The 21,726-nt window shown below is 44.5% G+C and overlaps 1 protein-coding gene across 1 annotated transcript in view; it reads left to right on the top strand.

Annotated features, from left to right (window-relative positions):
- The first annotated feature begins 2,866 nt into the window (after positions 1 to 2,866).
- Positions 2,867 to 21,726, top strand: part of SELENOO (selenoprotein O) — a 29,088-nt gene continuing 10,228 nt past the window's right edge. The window contains exons 1-6 of the mRNA XM_073619746.1: positions 2,867 to 3,515; positions 8,585 to 8,788; positions 11,764 to 11,944; positions 15,490 to 15,620; positions 17,156 to 17,436; positions 18,730 to 18,874. Of these exons, the coding sequence (XP_073475847.1) occupies positions 2,977 to 3,515; positions 8,585 to 8,788; positions 11,764 to 11,944; positions 15,490 to 15,620; positions 17,156 to 17,436; positions 18,730 to 18,874 (1,481 nt within the window). The 5' untranslated portion in view covers positions 2,867 to 2,976. The remainder of the gene's footprint in view (positions 3,516 to 8,584; positions 8,789 to 11,763; positions 11,945 to 15,489; positions 15,621 to 17,155; positions 17,437 to 18,729; positions 18,875 to 21,726) is intronic.

The following is a 21,726-nucleotide window of genomic DNA, read 5'->3' on the forward strand; positions in this document are numbered from 1 at the left end:
TATCGAGCTAACACATTGAGCCCCATCTTAACTACTTCAGCTCTGGAAGGTTTACCCCCTCTTCTTGAGCTGGCCCTTTTTTGTGACATGCCACTGCGTTACTAACTGTCAATTGCATGGTTGTATATATTATAATTATATGTATATATTATATAATAAATATATATATACATACATACATATACACACACCCTTATACTTACCCAGACTTACCATCTATTCTCCACTGCCTCTAAGAACTGAGCTCTCAAACACCTGCTTTAGCCCGCTGTCAGCTGAAAACAGGTCACGAGTGCAGAGGCCAGAAAAGCCTTTGGCTATACTTCTCCTTTTAGGCCTGCTTCACACCTATGCATTTTTAAGTGCGGTTTCAGTTTTGCAGAAATACACTACAGTCCATTTAACATGGTTTCCTATGGATGTAGTTCACATCTGTGCATTTTATGGAAAGGGCCAGGGACTTTTTCTCTGGTGTTTGGTTCCTTAGACTTCAATGGATCATAAATGTGTATTGAAAAATGCAAACTGCATTGGTGTGAATCAGGCCTTAATACTTATAGTATGCCAGTACATTTTACAAAGTGGCTGAATGTCTTCATTTTTTTTTTTTTGAAGTTCAGTATTACCCTGACAGCACCAAGGACTAATCTACCTCATGCTAAGAAAACCTACGCCGTCCCACTTTTGGGTGGGGTTTAGCTGGCCCCATGCACGTGGGGTAACACCTCGCCTGAAGGTGTGCTCACCTATTCTCGGGACCAGGTGGAGGCTGCGGTCATGCAAAGAATCAAACATTAAGGCAGTCCCCTGACTCACAGATGAGCTGCTTATGTGCAGCAATAAGGTACAGAATTCCTCCATAAAATGCTTTGTCCCAAGTGACTACACACTTGTACTGTAGATGTTGCATTTGGAAGGGTTTGCAGAGCTATTGCCCATTCCACCATATCTACATTACCTCGCTTCCAGTATTGTAATGAAACCCCGCCGGACATATACTGTGAATTCCATGCGTGCCCTAAGTTAGCTCTTCCTCTTGCCATATTTAGCAATCAGGCCTTAGATCTCCATCGTGCTAGTCTGCTCCTGGTGACCTGAGGAGACAGACCCCCCATCGCCTAACCAGTTACCACGGCAAACAACTGGATGCTGTAGCTGTTCCTCCTTATGGTTACTCATGGCAACTCCCTCCTCCTCTTAGCCTTGTGCTTTACCAGATACAGTTTCCTTAGGGCTAAACCACGACCCAAACTGCACCCCTTGAATAACTTCAGACCATGCTCATGACAGTTGAAACAACTTTTTCTAAAAATTTGGGTACAAAATGTATTAACATTCTTCTGCTAACTACACTTAACTGTGGCTGCCCCAGCGTACCTGCACAGGTGAAGTCTCTGGGAAAAATCCACCAATGCCAAAACTCGAACAGAGATGTCCATGACTACTGATGTCCCGGTGATTCAATGCTCCAATGGTTGACCACAGGTCCCAGCAGACTTCAGCAAGGTTCCTGTTCTCTACTAGGCCCCTGAATTCTGGGACCCAAACCTCTTCCCTTTTATAATACACGGGAGGGAGGCTGTACCCCAGAAAAGGCCTGCGAACATACTCAGGGAAGGCAGCAAGAAACATTAACCCCTTCCCCTTGATCGGGGCAGCGAACTAACGATACAATACAGTAGGCCACCAGCCTACACATTTCCAGCCCCAGGCACTCCTCACATTGCATGAAGGACCAGAGTTGACAAGGTTTGGGCTTGTTCCAATGACATCACTTTGAGATGATTCTGCGATTATTCAGAACCTGTTGAACAATGGATTTTAATGGAATATAGGAAGGTAACACTCATCAGACACAGGCCCCGGCGGTGGCAATACACAGTTACACACTTTGATTTTATTAGCTGATCAATGTGTGATTTGATCTGAATGATCGAATTTAGAAAACAATTGACAACTTCTCTAACATATGAAATTTAAATGGAGTTGAAAAGCCCAGGCAAAAAATTATTGATCATGTTGCATTCAGTGGCAGCACTGAGCTGCTTTATTATTGAATTTAAAGTGTTACTCTCCAGCAATACACACCAAACTGAGCATGTGCCGAGTGCCTCCAAACGCTGTGTTCTATCAGGAGATGGTTTGGGGACAGTGGAAGAAGGGGAGGATCGGAGAAGACAGGATCAAACAGCCTTTTTTTTTCCACAATGCAGATGATTAACCCCTTAGGTTCCACAGTGATTATAACAGGAATGCTTTACTGCATGTACAGACTGATTTTACTGTTGTGGGTTTAGTAACACTTTAAATGTATGTTGATCAGATTAGGAGAGTGGATGGTTCTTGGTGAAAACAGATGTGATCATTAACATCTGCCAACTATCCATCAAAATACACTTCCACTCGTGTGTCATATTAATCGATTGGTTATTTCTACTGGGAAAGATTGTTCTCAGAAAAATTTCATAATAAATTGAAGAGAACAATATGCTACACACTGAAAGCCCTCTGCATTCATCTGAACAGTGCGCCCGACTCGCCCTAATGCATGCCAATATCTCTTCTGCTGGAGACACGCCTGTTCTTTCTGCCAGCCTAAGACACGCCCATCCCCGCCTTCTTCTCTTCATAGGACAAGCCTTCTACTCCTGAGACACGCCTATCCCGTCTCCGTCTCTTCATAGGACACGCCTATTCCCGCCTCCTTCTCTTTATAGGACACGCCTATCCCCTCCTTTTCTGCTCCTGGGAATCGCCCCCCCGCCTTCTGCTCCTGCGACATGCCTTCTCCATGCTTGGGACACGCCCACCTGGACCAGCCTTTCCCCGCCTTCTCCTAGCAGTAGTTTCCTCCTGGCATCTTTAGGAAGTTCAGCTGCCTACTGGGAGGTGTCTGGTCCCCATGTGTGAGTGGGAGGAGTCAGCCATGTGTTGACATTCAGGTCATGTGATTGGGTGTTTGTGGTGGGCACGCGGATGGCCCGGAGGCTGACACGTGCCCTCCCGCTCTTGGCACGGCTCCCCCGAATGGACGCTCTGTTCCCCGTGGTGATGACAATGATGAAGCGCGCTGTGCAGAGCTCCGCCATCCCGGCCTCCAGCCTCCGCTCTCTGCGCTTCGATAACCGGGCGCTGCGCTGCCTGCCGGTGGAGGCCGGGGACGGGCAGAACGATGAGGCGGTGCGTTCCCGCCAGGTCACCGGGGCCTGCTTCTCCCCGGTCCGACCCACCCCCATAGAGAGGCCCAAGGTGGTGGCCCTGTCCCGGCCGGCTCTGACTCTGCTCGGCCTACAACTCGGAGAAGACGACGAGGAAGAGGCCGCCCTTTACTTCAGTGGGAACCGGCTACTCCCCGGATCACAGCCCGCCGCTCACTGCTACTGCGGACATCAGTTCGGGAGCTTCGCCGGGCAGCTCGGGGATGGCGCCGCCATGTACCTGGGAGAAGTACTCAACCCAGCCGGGGAGAGATGGGAGATCCAACTCAAGGGAGCCGGACTCACCCCCTACTCCAGGCAAGTATGGAGAGATAGGACACTGAGCTGTGACAGTGCTCTGCGATTGGCTGATCAGGGGAGGTGACCTGTCTGTGTACAAAATATGACAGTGCTCTGCTATTGGCTGATCAGGGGAGGTGACCTGTCTGTGTACAAAATATAACAGTGCTCTGCTATTGGCTGATCAGGGGAGGTGACCTGTCTGTGTACAAAATATGACAGTGCTCTGCGATTGGCTGATCAGGGGAGGTGACCTGTCTGTGGTCTACATAGGACAGTGCTCTGCGATTGGCTGATCAGGGGAGGTGACCTGTCTGTGGTCTACATAGGACAGTGCTCTGCGATTGGCTAATCAGGGGAGGTGACCTGTCTGTGTTCTACATATGACAGTGCTCTGCTATTGGCTGATCAGGGGAGGTGACCTGTCTGTGTACAAAATATGACAGTGCTCTGCTATTGGCTGATCAGGGGAGGTGACCTGTCTGTGTTCTACATAGGACAGTGCTCTGCTATTGGCTGATCAGGGGAGGTGACCTGTCTGTGTACAAAATATGACAGTGCTCTGCTATTGGCTGATCAGGGGAGGTGACCTGTCTGTGGTCTACATAGGACAGTGCTCTGCGATTGGCTGATCAGGGGAGGTGACCTGTCTGTGGTCTACATATGACAGTGCTCTGCTATTGGCTGATCAGGGGAGGTGACCTGTCTGTGTTCTACATATGACAGTGCTCTGCTATTGGCTGATCAGGGTAGGTGACCTGTCTGTGTACAAAATATGACAGTGCTCTGCTATTGGCTGATCAGGGGAGGTGACCTGTCTGTGGCCTACATAGGACAGTGCTCTGCGATTGGCTGATCAGGGGAGGTGACCTGTCTGTGTTCTACATAGGACAGTGCTCTGCTATTGGCTGATCAGGGGAGGTGACCTGTCTGTGTTCTACATAGGACAGTGCTCTGCTATTGGCTGATCAGGGGAGGTGACCTGTCTGTGTACAAAATATGACAGTGCTCTGCTATTGGCTGATCAGGGGAGGTGACCTGTCTGTGGTCTACATATGACAGTGCTCTGCTATTGGCTGATCAGGGGAGGTGACCTGTCTGTGGTCTACATAGGACAGTGCTCTGCGATTGGCTGATCAGGGGAGGTGACCTGTCTGTGGTCTACATATGACAGTGCTCTGCTATTGGCTGATCAGGGGAGGTGACCTGTCTGTGTTCTACATATGACAGTGCTCTGCGATTGGCTGATCAGAGGACCTGACCTGTCTGTGTTCTACATATGACAGTGCTCTGCTATTGGCTGATCAGGGGAGGTGACCTGTCTGTGTACAAAATATGACAGTGCTCTGCTATTGGCTGATCAGGGGAGGTGACCTGTCTGTGTACAAAATATGACAGTGCTCTGCTATTGGCTGATCAGGGGAGGTGACCTGTCTGTGGCCTACATAGGACAGTGCTCTGCGATTGGCTGATCAGGGGAGGTGACCTGTCTGTGTTCTACATAGGACAGTGCTCTGCTATTGGCTGATCAGGGGAGGTGACCTGTCTGTGTACAAAATATGACAGTGCTCTGCTATTGGCTGATCAGGGGAGGTGACCTGTCTGTGTTCTACATATGACAGTTCTCTGCTATTGGCTGATCAGGGGAGGTGACCTGTCTGTGTTCTACATATGACAGTTCTCTGCTATTGGCTGATCAGGGGAGGTGACCTGTCTGTGGTCTACATAGGACAGTGCTCTGCGATTGGCTGATCAGGGGAGGTGACCTGTCTGTGTACAAAATATGACAGTGCTCTGCTATTGGCTGATCAGGGGAGGTGACCTGTCTGTGGTCTACATATGACAGTGCTCTGCTATTGGCTGATCAGGGGAGGTGACCTGTCTGTGTTCTACATATGACAGTTCTCTGCTATTGGCTGATCAGAGGAGGTGACCTGTCTGTGTTCTACATATGACAGTGCTCTGCTATTGGCTGATCAGGGGAGGTGACCTGTCTGTGGTCTACATATGACAGTGCTCTGCTATTGGCTGATCAGGGGAGGTGACCTGTCTGTGTACAAAATATGACAGTGCTCTGCTATTGGCTGATCAGGGGAGGTGACCTGTCTGTGTTCTACATAGGACAGTGCTCTGCTATTGGCTGATCAGGGGAGGTGACCTGTCTGTGTACAAAATATGACAGTGCTCTGCTATTGGCTGATCAGGGGAGGTGACCTGTCTGTGGTCTACATAGGACAGTGCTCTGCGATTGGCTGATCAGGGGAGGTGACCTGTCTGTGGTCTACATATGACAGTGCTCTGCTATTGGCTGATCAGGGGAGGTGACCTGTCTGTGTTCTACATATGACAGTGCTCTGCTATTGGCTGATCAGGGTAGGTGACCTGTCTGTGTACAAAATATGACAGTGCTCTGCTATTGGCTGATCAGGGGAGGTGACCTGTCTGTGGCCTACATAGGACAGTGCTCTGCGATTGGCTGATCAGGGGAGGTGACCTGTCTGTGTTCTACATAGGACAGTGCTCTGCTATTGGCTGATCAGGGGAGGTGACCTGTCTGTGTTCTACATAGGACAGTGCTCTGCTATTGGCTGATCAGGGGAGGTGACCTGTCTGTGTACAAAATATGACAGTGCTCTGCTATTGGCTGATCAGGGGAGGTGACCTGTCTGTGGTCTACATATGACAGTGCTCTGCTATTGGCTGATCAGGGGAGGTGACCTGTCTGTGGTCTACATAGGACAGTGCTCTGCGATTGGCTGATCAGGGGAGGTGACCTGTCTGTGGTCTACATATGACAGTGCTCTGCTATTGGCTGATCAGGGGAGGTGACCTGTCTGTGTTCTACATATGACAGTGCTCTGCGATTGGCTGATCAGAGGACCTGACCTGTCTGTGTTCTACATATGACAGTGCTCTGCTATTGACTGATCAGGGGAGGTGACCTGTCTGTGTACAAAATATGACAGTGCTCTGCTATTGGCTGATCAGGGGAGGTGACCTGTCTGTGGCCTACATAGGACAGTGCTCTGCGATTGGCTGATCAGGGGAGGTGACCTGTCTGTGTTCTACATAGGACAGTGCTCTGCTATTGGCTGATCAGGGGAGGTGACCTGTCTGTGTACAAAATATGACAGTGCTCTGCTATTGGCTGATCAGGGGAGGTGACCTGTCTGTGTTCTACATATGACAGTTCTCTGCTATTGGCTGATCAGGGGAGGTGACCTGTCTGTGTTCTACATATGACAGTTCTCTGCTATTGGCTGATCAGGGGAGGTGACCTGTCTGTGGTCTACATAGGACAGTGCTCTGCGATTGGCTGATCAGGGGAGGTGACCTGTCTGTGTTCTACATATGACAGTTCTCTGCTATTGGCTGATCAGAGGAGGTGACCTGTCTGTGTTCTACATATGACAGTGCTCTGCTATTGGCTGATCAGGGGAGGTGACCTGTCTGTGGTCTACATATGACAGTGCTCTGCTATTGGCTGATCAGGGGAGGTGACCTGTCTGTGGTCTACATAGGACAGTGCTCTGCGATTGGCTGATCAGGGGAGGTGACCTGTCTGTGGTCTACATATGACAGTGCTCTGCTATTGGCTGATCAGGGGAGGTGACCTGTCTGTGTTCTACATATGACAGTGCTCTGCGATTGGCTGATCAGAGGACCTGACCTGTCTGTGTTCTACATATGACAGTGCTCTGCTATTGGCTGATCAGGGGAGGTGACCTGTCTGTGTACAAAATATGACAGTGCTCTGCTATTGGCTGATCAGGGGAGGTGACCTGTCTGTGTACAAAATATGACAGTGCTCTGCTATTGGCTGATCAGGGGAGGTGACCTGTCTGTGGCCTACATAGGACAGTGCTCTGCGATTGGCTGATCAGGGGAGGTGACCTGTCTGTGTTCTACATAGGACAGTGCTCTGCTATTGGCTGATCAGGGGAGGTGACCTGTCTGTGTACAAAATATGACAGTGCTCTGCTATTGGCTGATCAGGGGAGGTGACCTGTCTGTGTTCTACATATGACAGTTCTCTGCTATTGGCTGATCAGGGGAGGTGACCTGTCTGTGGTCTACATAGGACAGTGCTCTGCGATTGGCTGATCAGGGGAGGTGACCTGTCTGTGTACAAAATATGACAGTGCTCTGCTATTGGCTGATCAGGGGAGGTGACCTGTCTGTGGTCTACATATGACAGTGCTCTGCTATTGGCTGATCAGGGGAGGTGACCTGTCTGTGTTCTACATATGACAGTTCTCTGCTATTGGCTGATCAGAGGAGGTGACCTGTCTGTGTTCTACATATGACAGTGCTCTGCTATTGGCTGATCAGGGGAGGTGACCTGTCTGTGTACAAAATATGACAGTGCTCTGCTATTGGCTGATCAGGGGAGGTGACCTGTCTGTGTTCTACATATGACAGTGCTCTGCTATTGGCCGATCAGGGGAGGTGACCTGTCTGTGGTCTACATATGACAGCGCTCTGCTATTGGCTGATCAGGGGAGATGACCTGTCTGTGGTCTACATAAGACAGTGCTCTGCTATTGGCTGATCAGAGGAGGTGACCTGTCTGTGTACAAAATATGACAGTGCTCTGCGATTGGCTGATCAGGGGAGGTGACCTGTCTGTGGTCTACATAGGACAGTGCTCTGCGATTGGCTCATCAGGGGAGGTGACCTATCTGTGTTCTACATATGACAGTGCCATGCTATTGGCTGATCAGGGGAGGTGACCTGTCTGTGGTCTAGATATGACAGTGCTCTGCGATTGACCGATCAGAGGAGGTGACCTGTCTTCTAGATATGACAGTACTCTGCTATTGGCTGATCAGAGGAGCTGTGTTCTACACGTGACAGTGCTCTGCTATTGGCTGATCTGGGGAGGTGACCTGTCTGTGAACCAGTGTGATCTAGATATGACAGTTCTCTACTATTGGCTTATCATCAGAGGTGACCTGTCTGTGGACCAAAATTGTACAAGAAAATTGTATAATGTATTGGCTGACCTTGGTAATAGGAGTTATTGCAATGTTTTGCTAATGGGAGATGAGGTGAGATGGACATTTACTGTTATTTGATTTTCCTAGACAAGCGGATGGAAGAAAAGTGCTGCGATCCACCATTAGAGAGTTCCTGTGCAGTGAAGCCATGTTTCATCTCGGAATACCAACTACAAGAGCTGCATCATGTGTCACCTCGGACTCCACCGTGATCAGAGATATATATTACGATGGTAACCCCAAGAAGGAAAAGTGCACTGTAGTTTTACGGGTTGCTCCTACTTTCCTAAGGTACTTACATTTTTATTTTCTACAAGCATGTATAAAAGAATAATTGCATGCAATGCTCAGAATATGTGAAGACCTGGATTTGGTGCCTTAAAACCCATGAGACTTTTACAGCTTGGTACGTTTTGTCCTATAAGACTAGAGTCAGGCAGAGCACATGGATTATAATTGTTTTACATTAATTCTTAGCTGATATTGGTAGATATTAGGTTTGTCAATGTTTTCTGTGCACTCTTTGTGGTAATTAAATGGGTAGTACAAGACAGTTATAACTGGTACCTGTTTATCCGTGGTCTCCTCTCCTCTACATCTGTTCAAAGTCGTTGATTTATAAAGCTTGTCTGAGCTGTCAGAAAACAGGGCAGAGAGCTGAAATTACACACTACTGAGCTCATTGAGGAGAGCTCTGAGAGCTGATTGGGGGGAACACACACACAACAGTGCTGGACTGTTTTATGTTTTTTTTTTTTTCTTTAAGCCTGTAATAAAATGTACCTGTAGGTACAAGGAACGTGCGCCATTTAGGAGAGATTTACTATTTCTGCAGCTGATGATCTCCCCGGCCCATGCGCACTGCACTCTCAATGGATGGCATACTGAGTGTACCATCCATTCAGAACACTGCCGGGATAGTGGCTCCTGTGAGCATGCCTTTGCCCCTAGTCTCTTGTAAACTCCTATAGTGTACATGGACTAGTAGATTAACATGGAGGGGAGTTTAGAGGCAGAGAAAAAAAAAAGCTCAAACGTTTTAAAAGCATCGTCCATAAGACTCCACAAAAACTGTCCTACAAAACCCTCTGACTCACTAACTGCTGACACTTTGTACTCATGTTTCTGCTGCCTTTGATACAGTTCACCACCCGAATCTCCTCAAAAAAAAAAAAAAACTACAATCCCTTTGGACTCCAAGACTCTTTTATGGCTCTCCTCCTACCTAAGTATTCCTTCAGTGCCATCTACAACTCCTGTCCTTGTCCTCATTTTCTAGGGCCCCTCCAAGGCTCTGTCTTAATAAAATGCTTTTGGAGTCAAAATCTATTTAGGATACATTAATAATTTAGTTTATTCAGCATGAAATGGAGCGTAATTGTGTAGCATGAGGCTGTATATTCTGCAATATGTACACTTTTTTGGTAAACTCATTCAATGAATCCAAGCTCTGCAAGCTGAGATAAATATGCACTGCATTGATGCATTCACACAATTTCACAGTAACCATGAGATAAAACAAAGTCCAGGAATATTCCTTTATCCCATTGTTTTGCAAATCTATGTACACTACAAACTATATGATTGAATGAGTTCCGATATCGCTGTTTTACTAACCTGACAGCTTATTATTCTAAATAGGAAACCTTCATTTTGTTTGCAAATATTAAAGCAGTGCTCCTCCTGGGGAAAAAAAAATAAAATTCAGCAGCTACAAATACTGTAGCTACTGACTTCTGATATATGGACACTTACCTGTCCAGGGAGTCTGCAATGTCAGCACCCCAGCTGATTTTCGGATTGACTGTCAGGTGCTGCCACCGCCATTCGCCGTAAGGGAAACCGTCAGTGTAGCTTTTCAGCTTTACGGCCAGTTCCCTACTGCCCATGCATGCTGCACTTTCTAATTGGCCAGGCGGCAGAGGAAGGAGGCCCAACTTCCAAGGGACGGCGCCGCAGTGCTGTCTCCTGGAAGTGGGGAAGGGTACCTGTCAAAACAGGCGGAGGGGGGGAGCAGATAAGTGGGGGTTCCACTTTTGGATGGAACTCCACTTTAAAGATTCTAACTACCAGTAAGATTGAGTCCTTATGTTTAAAGAGCACCTGTCATTTCAGATCCATCACGGCAGCGCCTGTTAGCGGGCATCCACTCACCTGCTGCTGCCACGTCCCTCATCTTGTTGTGTCACTGCTGCATCACCAGCCGTCCCATTAAAGTAATTGGGATCGTCGGTGAGTCAACAGCGGGTCAGAGGACAGAGATGGCAATTGCTCTTTAAAAATTTAAATCAAATCCACCCTGCTTCAAGGAAACTTTTCTTTTCAGAATTGTATGACGACTGATGGGCTTACTAATGTTTAACGCCACCTAAGGGTGGTATTTAGCTTTGCATGGATGTTGGCAGTTTGAATTGCATACTAGCTAGCTTTCAGAGCCATTTCAAGGTCCAATAACGCTGTGCTGTTGGAAACTCTTCTTAACTTAAAGGAGAAGTATAGACAAAGCTCGTTTGGCTGTACTGCTCCTCTGGGTCACAGGAGTGCAATTTGTTTTGCACTCCTGTGACCCGTTTTCAGCAGAGAGCGGGCTGAAGTCTGCTCTCTTCTGACGTCACAATGTAGATGGCACTTCATCATCCCAACCTATTAGTCTAGATCTGCCAGGTGCCTGGACTGACACACGTTTCAGCCTCCCAGGGAGACGCTAAGAGCCTGAGACGGCCACTCCGCCCCTCCACAGCTTAGCGCTCCAATGAGCGAGGAGGAGCAGAGAGGAGAGCTGTGACTGACAGAACTGTGAGAACCGAGTGATCAGCGGAGTTCGATCGCTCAGTTCTAAGTGCAGAGGCTCTGGGGGACAGATGCAGCATCGGACCCATGCTACATCCACCTAGGTAAGTATGAAACTGAAAAAAAAATTCCTTTGCTTCTCTTTTAAACTGACCATAGACGGTTTGAATCTCAGCTGGTTCAGCAGGGTCCGGTCAAGATTCAAAGTATGGGCAGGCTGAATGTACCCTAGTTGATCGATCAATTAACTTGGGTACAGCCAGCCTGCCAGATCTTGCATGCGGCTATTGTTAGTGGCTGTTATAGCTGCTACCAATAATCACTGTGTTCTCCCGGCGGGAACGGCTTCCCCCATTTAAGTGACTGGGCTCCCTTATGTACATTGCATGAAAAATGCAAAGAAAACCGCATTAGCGCTACGTGTGAATGGGGCCTAACATGTTACTAAATGTTGTGTTTCCTTGTTTTTTGAGCAGGTTTGGATCATTTGAAATTTTTAAGCCAGTTGATGAATTTACTGGCCGACAAGGTCCCAGTGTCGACAGAAATGATATCCGAATTCAGATGCTGGATTATGTCATTGGCACATTCTACCCAGAAATACAGGAGAAGTATGAAGGAGACAACACCAAAAGAAATGCTGCATTTTTTAGAGAGGTAGTAAGATTTCATTGCTTCATGCTGATATACAGCACGTCATTTAATGTTGTTCACTTGATGACAGGATAATAAAAATTGCTGAAAAATAACCGTTTTTAGTTATTTGTTATAGAAATACAACCAAAATCTTTTCTCTGCAAACTAGGTGAAATCCCTCTGGTGACAGCTGTCACTGGGGCAGGTATCTCCCTGTCACCAGAACAGGACTAGTGGGAAGATCTCTTGGGCATTGGCCCCTATAAAAAAACGCCAACAGTGGGATTTTCCCCCACTTCCTGTTGTGCCACTGGGACAGATATGGTTAGGACAGGAAGTAAGGGGAAATCTCCCCACTGTTGATATAAAAAGCAGTTTAAACCTGGAAAAAGACTATACTTTCCCTCTTCATGCAAAAAAAATAATAATGGCTGGATTTCTGCTTTAAATAAGCCTTTCCTAAGAAAAATCTAAGAGACTGACATTGCTGACCACCTTCTAGGCTGTTATGCTACCCTCTGGCTTTACTGTAGTATTTCAAGTTTTGTGATTCTGAAAACATGTGCAGGTCAGTAATAAACACATTAAACTATATTAGGTTAGTTAATAGGTTACTCATTACATGAAGGTAAATCTATTAGTTAATTAGTGCTAGGCTGATCAATACATTTTGTAGGGATTTAGCTTAATTAGATTAATTTATTGAAAAAAAAAAGGGGTTATCTGATTAGTAAGCGCTTACGTTAGTGTTTTAATGCAGTATTAAACCCAAAAGAAAACTTTTATTATATTTCAGCTTACTTTCTTAGTATGGCTGCATTCATTTTCTTTTTCTTTCTTTTTTTTTTTGTTCTGGCAATCCAGAAAGTAGGACTGTTTATTTTTCAGCAGAACAAGTTCTCCTGCAAATGTAGCAGTTAGATTGTTGAGGCAAACCATTTGCTGCTGACAGGGTGCTTACAATGATCAGCTTTTATTTATTTATGTAAAACCTTTAATCCCAAGAAGAAGAAAAAACAGTTGCTGTAACTGCTTATAAAGTGTGAGCTGGCGTTTTGGCTTTAGTTGGTTAGTGTATCTAAATCTGCTAGTACATCTAACACTCCCCTCCCCCCAGACTGACAATGCTGCTGTCCAAAGGTACCCCAGTGCTCCTTCATCCAAAGTGGGGGCACTCTAATACAGGAGGTGTGTTACTGGCCACATCAGGTGAAAGCGGAGGGGAAAAAAAGCTTGAAAAAGAAAACGAATGCAGCCACCACATCTAAAGATTGGTAAACTGCAATATATTACATTTTGGGTTTAATAATAAGGTTAGATTTATTTGTTAGTAGTGTTGTGTGTGTGGTTGTTTTTTTTTTTTTTTGTTTTTGTTTTTTTTTTTTTTTTTTTTTAGTGTTAATAAGTTAGTCAGTATACATTGCTGGTAAAGTAACGTTATATTCTTTATGCAGTCACTGAATAATAGCTACAGTGAGGGAAAAAAGTATTTGATCCCCTTCTGATTTTGTACGTTTGCCCACTGACAAAAAAATGATCAGTCTATAATTTTAATGGTAGGTTTATTTTAACAGTGAGAGGCATAATAACCAAAATATTCAGAAAAACGCATTTCAAAAAAGTTATAAATTGATTTGCATTTTAATGAGTGAATTAATTATTTGACCCCTTCACAAAACATGACTTAGTACTTGGTGGCAAAACCCTTGTTGTCAATCACAGAGGTCAGAGGTTTCTTGTAGTTGGCCACCAGGTTTTCACACATCTCAGGAGGGATTTTGTCCCACTCCTCTTTGCAGATCCTCTCCAAGTCATTAAGGTTTTCGAGGCTGACGATTGGTAACTCGAACCTTCAGCTTCCTCCACATATTTTCTATGTGGATCTAGGTTCTCATCCAAGATTTGATGGTACATGGCCCCCTTTCATTGTCCCTTTGATGCGGTGAAGTTGTCCTGTCCCCTTAGCAGAACCCCCACCCCCCCGCCCCCAAAGCATAATGTTTTCACTTCCATGTTTGACGGTGTGGATGGTGTTCTTGGGGTCATAGGCAGCATTCCTTCTTCTCCAAACAAGTTGAATTGAGTTGATGCCAAAGAACTCGATTTTGGTCTCATCTGACCACAACACTTTCACCCAGTTCTCCTCTGATGTTCATTAGCAAACTTCAGACAGACCTGTACATGTGCTTTTTTGAGCAGGGGACCTTGCAGGCGCTGCAGGATTTGTCCTTCACAGCGTAGTGTGTGTTACCAATTGTTTTCATGGTGACTATGGTCCCAGCTGCCTTGAGATCATTGACAAGATTCTCCTGTGTAGTTCTGGACTGATTCCTCACTGCTCTCATGATCAATGAAACTCCACGAGGTGAGATCTTGCATAGAGCTCCAGACCGAGGGAGATTGCCAGTTATTTTGTGTTTCTTCCTTTTTCGAATAATCGCACCAACTGTTGTCACCCTCTCACCAAGCTGCTTGGCGATGGTCTTGTAGCCCATTCCAGCCTTTTGTAGGGCTACAATCTTGTCCCTGACATCCTTGGACAGCTCTTTGGTCTTGACCATGGTGGAGAGATTGGAATCTGATTGATTTGCTTCTGTGGACAGGTGTCTTTTATACAGGTAACAAGCTGAGATTAGGAACACTCCTTTTAAGACCCCTTTCGCACTGGGGTGCCTTATAGGCATTTTAGCACTAAAAATAGCATCTGTAAAGCGCCTCTCAAACTGCCCAAGTGCTTTCACACTGGGGTGGTGCGCTTGCAGGATAGGGGAAAAAAGTCCTGCAAGCAGCATCTTTGGGGCGGTGCAGGAGCGTTGAAATGAATGGGCAGCGCTGCTGAAGCGCGGCAATGCGGGTGCTATTAACCCTTTCTTCGACCGATAGTGGGGTTAAAAGCGCCTGCTAGCGGCCGAAAAGCGCTGCTATAACAGCTTTACGACTAACTCCCGCACTGCCCCTTTCACACTGGGGCAGTGCGGGAGTTAGTGGTAAAGCTGTTATAGCAGCGCTTTTCGCCCCCAGTGTGAAAGGGGCTAATCTCAGCTTGTTACCTGTATAGAAGACACGTGGGAGCCAGAAATCTTGCTGATTGATAGGGGATCAAATACTTATTTTACTCATGAAAATGCAAATCGATTTACAACTTTTTTTAAATGCGTTTTTCTGGATTTTTTTGTTGTTATTCTGTCTCTCACTGTTAAAATAAACCTACCATTAAAATTATAGACTGATCATTTCTTTGTCAGTGGGCAAACATACAAAATCAGCAGGGGATCAAATACTTTTTTCCCTCACTGTAGGGGAAAGTGGTGCATGCATGCCTGCAAAACTTTTTCTTGTGGCTGTAGCAAACATATGCAGCCTTATCTAAAACCTGTAGATACCTATCTAGTCAGCACTTTATGCATTTAGTCAGTACTATATTAGGGGGGATTTTCGGTGATGCTGACTGATTAAACAGAGGAGATGTGTGGATAGAACAATATATCCTGAATAGTGTGTTCTGCATGGCACTGCTGTGTAAGGGGACTGGAATGTGTTACCTAATAATACAACTTTCCTTCCAGATAACAAGGAGGACTGCACAACTGGTTGCTGAATGGCAGTGTGTTGGATTTTGCCATGGAGTTTTAAATACTGATAACATGAGCATTGTTGGGCTTACTATTGATTACGGACCCTTTGGCTTTTTGGACAGGTTTGTATGTCTGCCACATGTGCAAACCAGCTATTATTAGTGCATAGAATCCTAGTGGCCAATAGTATTTATACAACGTAGCAGCTAAGCATTGTACTGTTGGTCATTGAAAAAAAGAAAACAATTTGGAATTTCAAAGAGACATTTCTATCATAAAAAAACAAGATTTTTGTATTGAGTGTTCTGTGCATGATTTTGGTAAAACAACATTTCATCAAGAACCTTTAACATGCATATCAATGTAATCTCAAGGTGTAGAGCGTATTGTAATCTTTACAAATAACCTTATTTCATGTATAGGGAAAATGCACATCAATTAAGAGAGAGAAAGAAATGGAGTATTTTGGACCTGCTTTAAATTTCCAGTGTGGTGTCATTAGGGGAAATGCGCATGAAATGAATTTAACTTTTTTTTCCAGATTTGTCATTTCATGTGTTATGCACCGATACCACTTTTTTAAGACTGAGTACAAGTACCGATACTTTGTTCAAGTACTCGCCGATACCGATTACCGATACTTCTTTTTCTTTTTTTTTTTTTAATGTCATGTGACAGTGGCACTAATATGCAGCACTGATGAGACATCGACTGGAGGAGCCAGGGGAAAGTCAGGGGTGATCGGTGCGGCAGTGGGGGAAGTTATAATCACCAATCTCCCTGCGTGCCTTTCATTAAAGCAGCTGAAATCTGGAGAGGGGAGAGGAGAAGAAGCGGCTGTCAGCTGCTTTAATGAAAGCCACACAGGGAGATCGGTGATTATAACTTCCCCCGCCGCCGCACCAATCACCCCTGACTGTCCAGGTATTGGATTAGGCATCGGGAGCATTTGCAGGAGTACAAGTACTCCTGCAAATACTCAGTATCAGCACCAATGACGATACTAGTATCTGTATCGGTGCAACCCTGATATCAACCTCCATTGGTAAGAGATTTAACACCTTTTTTAATACGGTAATTACTAAATTTGGAATATGTTGATTTCAGCTGAGACAAATGTTATCTAGCAATTTAATATAAACATAATTTTTTTTCCTGCAGCCGATCTGGACCTAAGGCCTCCTCATGTACACTGCTGCTGGTAAACGGACGTTCAGAGGCAGTTGGCTACTTTTTTCAGCTGCCCCTGAACTCATCCAATGTTATCTTATGTGTACATGTACACAGGTTCGTTTAATGTCGTTTTTAGGCAGTTGCGTTTTATAGGCTTTTCTTTGAAGGCAAAAAAATAAGTTCAGACGTTGAAGTTTCCGACGTTACAGACGCCAAACGCGTTTAGCCGCGTTTCATTTACAGGCGTTTTTCATTTTTGGCTATTTTGTAGAGAATAAAAAACACAAAACGGACGTTTTAAACATGGGTTACTATCTGTCAAGTAAATTGTTCAGGAGAGGTTGTAAAAACGTCCCATGTACATTAAGCCTTATAGATCTAGTTTTAATTCTAGACAGTGATTACCTAGACTAATGATTGCACATGTACAACAGATACTTGAACATGAATATCACGTGATGTGTATTTTTTTTTTTTTTTCTAGGTATAACCCAGATCATATCTGTAATGGTTCTGATAATATGGGGCGTTATGCCTACAACAAGCAGCCAGAGATCTGTAAGTGGAATTTGGGAAAGTTGGCTGAGGCTCTGGTCCCAGAGCTGTCCTTGGACATAAGTAAAACTATACTTGAAGAAGAATATGATGCAGAATTTCAAAGACACTATATGCAAAAGATGAGGAAGAAGCTGGGACTTCTTAAACTACAACTGGAGGAGGACAGCAAGTTAATCTCTGATTTATTGGACACCATGAATCTTACAGGTGAGATTCTTCATCCCAAGAGCGCTCCTCAATTTTATCACCTCAGTTAGGCTAAGTTCACACTGGCATTAAAAGCAGGTGTTAGAGAGGCGTTAATGCCTATGCAAATGAAACAATGGTAGCACATAGTGCTGTTCGCATTATCAAAACATGAAGCGTTATGTCGAGTCAGGAGGCGTTTTGAAGCCTCCCAGTCAAGTCTATGCTAACATTTCGCAAACATTCTGACAGGCAGTTGCGGGGCGTTAAGATTAGTTTATTTACTGGAATAGGCGTTTTGTGGAGCAGTTTTTTAACATGCTTCACGCTTCGCAACACTTCAAAACCGAGCATAGGGTGTTTTGGGGAGCATTTTTAACATTTTTAGCATTTTTAACATGCTTCACGCTTCGCAACACTTCAAAACTGAGCATAGGGTGTTTTGGGGAACATTTTTAACTCTTGTAAAACACCAGTCCAACACCCATACTAAAGCTCATTATCGCGAGTCTAATGCTATAGGAGCGTTTGTTAAGCGTTAGAAATTTAGTCAAGTGTGAACAAGCCCTTAGTAATACAAGGGTTCTTTCCAGAGTCGCACTAAAGCCTAGTACACACAGGTGGAATGTTGGGCGGCATCGGCCGGTTCAATAGAAAGTAGCCTATGACTGAAAAAGGTCTTCTGATCAGCACAATGGCTCAGAGCACTGACCGAAGTGTTCTGGGGGGGGGTTGGGCGGTCCCACTGTCAGAACACAATGGAACAGCGGGGGATATTGCTGTACTAACATTGGATAGTTAAGGTAACGTAAATTAATGTAAGGGGGGGTTCAAAAAGCGAACAGTAGACCATTTCTTCTAACAATGCAAATGTGGATGACTAGTCATGATTTGCGTTAGGCAAAAAATATAGATACGTTTAAATTACATTAGACAGGAATTTCTCATTTATGAACATAAGTCCATTTGGTAGCAACTTTGAGTAATTTGACATCTCACCACAGTAGCTGGATAATGTAAATTTTGACATAAAATGCTATATATAAATTAATCTGTATTCTTGTATACTTTAGTTATGAATTTTGTCTTTTGAACCGTTCAGTATTTTAGCAAATGCTGATTGGCTTCTGTAAACGATTTGCGCTTATTTTATTGATATTTTTATTTTTTTCCCTGTGTACATTTCTTGGTATTCTTAATGGGCAATATAGGGATGGACTTTATTCCAGAAGTGATAGATAATTATTTGATTATGTTGTGCATATCACACACCATGTACTTGATGACATCCGCCCCATTAATGTCTTGCTCTAGGCTCAGATTTTACCAACACTTTCCGGGTTCTCAGTAAATTCTCAGGATGCTCCTCTGATATTGATGACTTCTTGAGCTCAGTCACTGAACAGTGTGCTACCTTGGAGGAATTAAAGGTTGTTTACAAGCCTAAAATGGATCCAAGGTAAAATAAAAAATTATCTGGCATTGTACAATAAATGAAATGCTCAATGATTTCACTGCCTGCATTATGACCTTTAACCACTTGACCTCCGGAAGATTTACCCCCTTCATGACCAGGCCATTTTTTGCTATGCGACACCGACTTACTTTAACTGACCATTGCGCTGTCATGCAATGCTGTACATAAGTGAAATTTATGTCACATTCCCCTTAGCGCAAACAGAGAGTGGGTCTTGGACCCATTGTAGCTTCTCAAAAAAATAGACCTTTCTTTTTGGTGGTATTTGATCACCTCTGGGTTTTTTATTGTTTGTGCTATAAACAAAAAAAGATTGACAATTTTCCAAAACAATATTTTTTACTTTCTGCTCTAAAATTTATCAAATAAAACAAATTCTTCATAAATTTAGACCAATATGTATTCTTCTACATATTTTTGGTAAAAAAAAAAATCACAATAAACATATATTGATTGGTTTGCACAAAAGTTGTAGGATCTACAAATGGTGTATTTTATACTGGAATTATTATTATTTTTTTTTTATATATTAGTAATGATGGCGATCAGTGACTTATAGCGGTACTGCAATATTGTGGCGGACAATCTGACAGTAACTGACACTTTGTGGGAACCGGTGAAACGAATACAGTGATCAGTGTTAAAATTATGCACTGTCTGTACTAATGACACTGGCTGGGAAGGGGTTAAACATCTAAGGCGATCAAAGATGTGCCTAACCAGTGTGTGTGTGTGTGTGTGTGTGTGTGTTTGGTGTTTGTTTTTTGTCTTTTAAACTTGGGCTGGCTTTACACAGGCAGTCTCCGTAATGCGCATCTCTCTGCTGATCCCCCGCTGAGCAGGTGGATGCCTCCGCATAGTGGAGTGGACACAGCCCCGCTGTTCCCTATCGGGCTGTCGGATGGAAAAGGACCACCTGTCTGTTTCCATCCGATCTGCTCTGCGGGACGGATGGGGAATGGATCCCCCATCCTTTGTTTTTGGCATACAGGATCGAATCGGATGCTAGCAGGTGCCAGTAGATACATGTCTGCTGTGCTGACACCCGCCGTTTCATAGAGCGCACAAGCTGGTCTGATCTGTTCCACCTGAAAAACTGACAGGTGGACCTAATCGAATCGCCCATGTAAAACCAGCCAGGAGATGTAATGGATTTTATTCCCTGCTTGGCAGGGAATCAAAATCCACCAAAAAATAAAAATAAAGAACAATCCCTTAGCGCAAACAGAGAGTGGGTCTTGGACCCATTGTAGCTAGAATGTCAGTACATGGGATAAAAGCCAACGTGGAATAAGTTCACTTTATAAATGGCTGCTGCTCTTCTTCAATGAGGGTATTGATGGCCTCTGTGAACTTTAATTGAAAACTGAAGGAGAAGGTGCTGCCCTCTAAGTGTAACAATAAAATGTATAGAAACACAATGATTAAAAAAGGCACTCACAAGGGTTAACTTGGTGCAGGCAGATCATCTGTCATAAGAAATAGCGGTGTGTGAATGTGCCCCCTAGGCGGGTGTGCAGAATTTGTGTGTGTGTGTGTGTGTGTGTGTGTGTTATATATATATATATATATAACAAATTATTAATATTACACGCATTCTGCACAGAACGGCCGTCCTGTAGCAGTAAATTTACTAAAGGTTGGTCAGTAAGTGATTAAAGAACTCTGAGTGGCATTTGCAGTTTGATAACACACTATAGCAAATATTTTATTCCTGTGACTGGATAAGGGGGTTAATACTTGTAATGAAAGATTTCATTATATGAATTCATTTTTTTTTTTAATTTGACGTGCTGTCATTTTCCCCCACTTTTATCTACAGATCAACCTGTTTAGCAAAAGTGATAGGGATTGGGACAAACTGTTATGCTGACAGTGGTGCTTTCAATGATCAGCTTCTATTTATATGGTTTAAACCTTTTGTGATGCAGAGCAAAAAGCCTCATTGCCCTGTTCAAGGAAATAAAATAAAAAAATGGATTTACTGGCCGGATCAACAGTTAATATATAACGGTGTATCAGGGGAAGTACAGCTGTTTTAATGCTGGTGTCTAACTGTAGTATATGTGTGGCCACGCCTGCTTGGCATGTCATAGTCACAACGTACCTCCTAGTCCTCCCACTGGCTGCCAGTGATCATGTAGGCCTGCGGTCACAGATAAGTAATTGTTGTGGTTGTCTGTCTGGTTTAGAATAGAAACTAACTTGATTATTAGTATCCTAGTCTTGCAGACTTCAACTAAAGGCTCAACCCACTAAAGCTGGCCAAAGATGGATCAAAACGTGGCCTGTTTAGCAGGGAGAGGTCGAATCTCAGTCACACAAGAAAATTCACATTTTGACAGCGTAGCGCTCAGTGGCACTTGAGAAGCCGAATATATAATGTAGGATGATATGATCAGGTCTCTGCCAAGACAGGATCGTTCTGCCAATGCTGCCCTCCCAAGATCGAGTTTCGAGGGACATGCCCTCTTCCTCCTCAAAACATATCAGTGACAGTTTGTCATACATGAGAATCCTGAGTGTTACCACTTCTGGCTTCTGGGTTTTGTTATAACACTTTTAGCCCTGGTTCACACTGACTGTGGAAATGAAATTGTGTGAGTTCAGCTGAACTCGCACGATTTCATTCCCGCATGTCAGTCCCAACTTTGGGGGTGATTTCAGAGACATCTGTGCGGGTTTCTGCACAGATGTCAATGAAAATCGCACCTCGAAATCGCCAAAAGTTGTACAGAAACTACTTTTGGGAATCAGTGGGGATGCCACAAATGCGGCGTCACACCGATTCTGGCGCTGCAATTACCGTTGATTTGACATGTCATGTGAACCTA

This window comes from Aquarana catesbeiana, linkage group LG03 (assembly GCF_042186555.1).
Source record: "Aquarana catesbeiana isolate 2022-GZ linkage group LG03, ASM4218655v1, whole genome shotgun sequence".
Classification (NCBI taxonomy): Eukaryota; Metazoa; Chordata; class Amphibia; order Anura; family Ranidae; genus Aquarana; species Aquarana catesbeiana.